The following is a 4,005-nucleotide window of genomic DNA, read 5'->3' as shown; positions in this document are numbered from 1 at the left end:
CGCAGTGAGTGCAGAAGAAGTCAGTTTTAATTGAGCAACCATCAACGTACATTATAGAAACGAAGCCAGTATATTATCGGAAACTCCCATTATATACTCTTCGATAATTAGTGTGTATTTTTTATGTAACAATAATAAATCATTTATATATAAATCATAAATCATTTATAAACCAAAAATGCGAATCACCCTTTGTGACGGTAGATGGCGCCTATACGCCGCTTTGATGTTTGCCTTAGCATAACTCATATAATATATAATAATAATAACTAATCTACATAATCATCAGTACTAAGAATCATATTTCATAGCAGGAATTGTTGCCAATAAAGAACTCATGTCAATGAAATATTGTCAACACGAACCAGACGACTGTGACACACAGGACTGTTGTTTCTCTGCGCTGTCTATATATATAATTGCTATATAATGCCAAACCTTACCTAATTTGCATAATTTTTTTTTAATATCAAACTTAACCCCCCCTAGCCCTATCATTCCACATAGCCAAAAATGACCAAAATCTGTTGAACTGTAGAAGCCTGAACTGACTACACTGGCAATTCCCATTTTTGGCAAAAATTGCCGTGGCCCAAAAAGATACGTCGACCGGCGGTCTCCAAAAGTAGAACGTTTAATAGGGAGCATAGCACGTAACAACTATGACCAAAATTCCCAACATGTGGGTCACAACGGTTCCTGAGTTTTCGTTGACCCGTACACAAATGTTGACGGACGGCACCGGCCGGAGACGGCCGTCCACGGACGACCGAAACCATTGCATATAGGTGCCGACCCTACGCCCTGTCAAGGATTGAGCTACCATACTATATAATGAGGATTACGGGGCGTTGGGGTTAGGGTTAGTCCAGCAAAATACTAAATAAGACCAGGCAATACCACGAGGTCAGGGGAACATAGACCTTAGGGATTTTGGGCATTCGGGCAGCATTGGGTGCTCTAGATTTTTAAACTAAACTAATTATATAAATGTGCTGAGGGTGGTCAATGGGTGCTCAATGATGGTCAGAGGTTGGTCTATATGTGCATATGTGTGTGTATGACGGTGTGAAATCATGCACCTTCGCAGGTCATCCCTATTGCTTCATTGGTTCAGGAGTGGACAGCCACGCACTTGGTGGTTCCTGGATTGGCGAGGCACTTCACACTAACATGTAAGCCATGTGTACCAGCATATGAAAACATTTCAACCTGACCTGCCAACGGCTATGTCAAAAAACCAATAGACATTTAGTCCAGCTGCTACAATCCAATGCGACTCTAATCTCTTCGACAACGAAGCGTACTTCGATACCAAAGCCACCACTGCGTCGACCGCTGTCGTGCGAACAACATCCCGTCTAATAAACATGTATCAGACAGAGGTGATCAGGCGATAGACCGGCGTGTAGTACAAGCGGCTATGTCCCGACCGGCGAGGACGTCTTCTTGCCTGAGCAAGTATACCTGGCGTCTAACCCGCGCCTCCGAGCTGAATAAAACTCAAAACACCCAACCGAGGCCAGCGTACCCTGCTTGTAAATTGAGTCCTAGCTCTGATCCAGTCGCTTATCGCAGCGATTCAGCATGCTAATCGCCTTCTCGTAGATAGCCGAGCCTGGTAGGAGTCATACGCGGCTTAAAGTCTCAAGGCTTTAGGTCAGCGTTAGGTTACGGGATAGGCGTAGGCGACTCCTATACTCGTCTAGTGGCGTAGGCGACGTTACGGTCCGCATAATCTTAGATAGTAGTATTAGTACCATGGTCCGTTCCGGTATAACCGCGACCTGTACCAGGGTACGTCCGCAGTACCCTGGGGACATCGACCATCCAGCAATAGTGACATGCAGTGCTACACGACAGAACAGGCGTCTGTTTATCCTTGGACCTTTGCTGCAGTTTAACATTCTCATGCCGCTGTATCGTCGAAATTTCCCTCTTCCAAAGAGCTCAATTATCCATCCAGTCACACGTTCACACATGAAAGTTCCATGACCACGATTTATCTTGTCGCTAAAAACTTATTTAAATCCCAATCGCTTTTCAGAATCCACCCTTTTGAGCATGCTCCTGTCTTCATTGTAATGGCAAATGTGCGGGCAGAACTCTTGTCATTGGATCATCGCTGCGTACACCCTCTGTGTTTGGCGACAGCGCGGGCAGGCCATGATGGCTCCTGGTAACATAAGCACCCAATCCACTGTAAATTACCGCCGTCACTTTAACGCCTGTGAAAAATCAAAAATCATGAATTATATGCACAACCCGACTGCTCGTGTGTCGCAGTTCCGCGTGTTACGGTACCGCGTGTCTCACTGTTTGTAGATCGATAAATAACCGTTCTTTTTTCTCCTTAGGGCACACGGCAATAATCAACCATGTTATGTTGGATGTAGTAACCGCTAGGCTCAAGAGTACCCAATGTGATAGTGGACAGAGCGGGCGAGTTGGGCAGTCACTTCTAGAATGGCAGTACGGCTCTGACAGGTACACGGTTCATAACGCCTCAGCGAAACCACGCGCACGTAGTGAGTATCAACTTCATCTATGTGCGATCACGACAACTTTCATGAGTTACTAATACAGATGGCAATGCCCTGTGCCATATAAAAATAAAGAACTTGTGAAACTTGCTATATCCATTTTCCCCGCGCCTGTCATCTAACCCAGGTTCTTATATATACCGCCACAAGTATTATTTGCCAATCGTATTCGGCAACAACCACTGACGGCTGCCACACATGCCAGATTATAATAACCATTACCTTATCTCACCTGTCCTAAGTGCAAGAATACGTCCTTTACTACTGTCAGTTCCATGCCCGGTCCTCTATAGCAACCTACAGCGATAAAAGTGCATGTCACCGTTTTTTCTATTCGCATTTTTGCCACAGAGTGCATACTTCCCTCTTACAGCAAGAATGTGCTTGCATATTGTGCGACTAGGATGGCATCATGTTCCTTGAGGTTTCTCAGAATGCATTAGCATACCTGGATAACCCGGCAGCGTCAGGCGTGTGTCCATGGATCCTATGCAACTCGATAAGGCTATTTGCAGAGCCACGCAAAGAAAGTATAATTACCTATCCATCACATAATCCTATTGGGCATGATAGGGCTCTCAGTTGGTCTCCCCCCAGGGTACTGGCTGGAACGTACCGCCTGGTTCGTCCCTGGTACTGACCGAGAATTCTACTAGATGCAACCTCGTTACGTCCGCTCTCACCCCTAACATCGTCTCTACGGGAGTCCGGCCTACGCGCTACTCCCACCCTCCAACAGACCAATTACCCCTCTCACAGCACAGGGCGCGACCGTTACCCAGGGTCGCGTCTCACGACCAACCGCGCAGTACCTGCCGTCAACCCTTCCTGTGGGCGACCCTAGCCCCATCAAGCCCCACGCCATAAACTCGCGTATGTGCGAGCTTTAGCGCGCAGCTGACAGCCAGTGGCATCCTCGTAGCCGACTCACAGTTTGATGCTACCTTGAGACCAAACAACAACATCAAATCGTACCCCACTACCATCACATAGTCACATTATACGAGTGTCGATAACTAAAACCACTCTAGATTCCCCCCCGAAAGCTCCGCGCTGATCTATTAGGTCTGAGCCATATCAGATAACGACTACCTAGAGCGAGCCCTTCACAAATATGATTCAATACAAACAGCAGAACGTAGGTCATTGGCAAACTATCTTCCTCTACACAACATGTTTGCTGCTATACGGAAATGGAACCCCCAATTATACAAAATCTCAACAAACGCCCTACACAAGTTGTGAGAGCGAGTATTAGAAAACATACAGTACTTTCCTAAGAACGCCCTTGCCGATTTTATACCTACAACGCATCACCTTTCCTCTCTGACTTGCACCGTAACTTGAAGACTCAGAACCGATGAACCCCATGCCTGCGCCACTCTTTCATATAGTTCAGCTTCTACGTCGAATAATATGCGGTATTCCTAGTACCTAATATACTTGCTCGCGTAATAACTCC

The 4,005-nt window shown here is 46.2% G+C and overlaps 1 protein-coding gene across 1 annotated transcript in view; it reads left to right on the top strand.

The window, feature by feature from the left end:
• LOC106808234 (cysteine sulfinic acid decarboxylase-like) overlaps nucleotides 1-2,183 on the top strand; it is a 3,686-nt gene extending 1,503 nt beyond the window's left edge. The window contains exons 3-4 of the mRNA XM_014810862.1: nucleotides 1,091-1,175; nucleotides 2,048-2,183. Of these exons, the coding sequence (XP_014666348.1) occupies nucleotides 1,091-1,175; nucleotides 2,048-2,183 (221 nt within the window). The remainder of the gene's footprint in view (nucleotides 1-1,090; nucleotides 1,176-2,047) is intronic.
• Nucleotides 2,184-4,005: the final 1,822 nt, after the last annotated feature.

The sequence above is a fragment of the Priapulus caudatus genome, unplaced genomic scaffold (assembly GCF_000485595.1).
Source record: "Priapulus caudatus unplaced genomic scaffold, Priapulus_caudatus-5.0.1 Scaffold262, whole genome shotgun sequence".
In the NCBI taxonomy this organism is placed as follows: Eukaryota; Metazoa; Priapulida; class Priapulimorpha; order Priapulimorphida; family Priapulidae; genus Priapulus; species Priapulus caudatus.
This window is presented reverse-complemented; position numbering and strand designations above follow the sequence as displayed.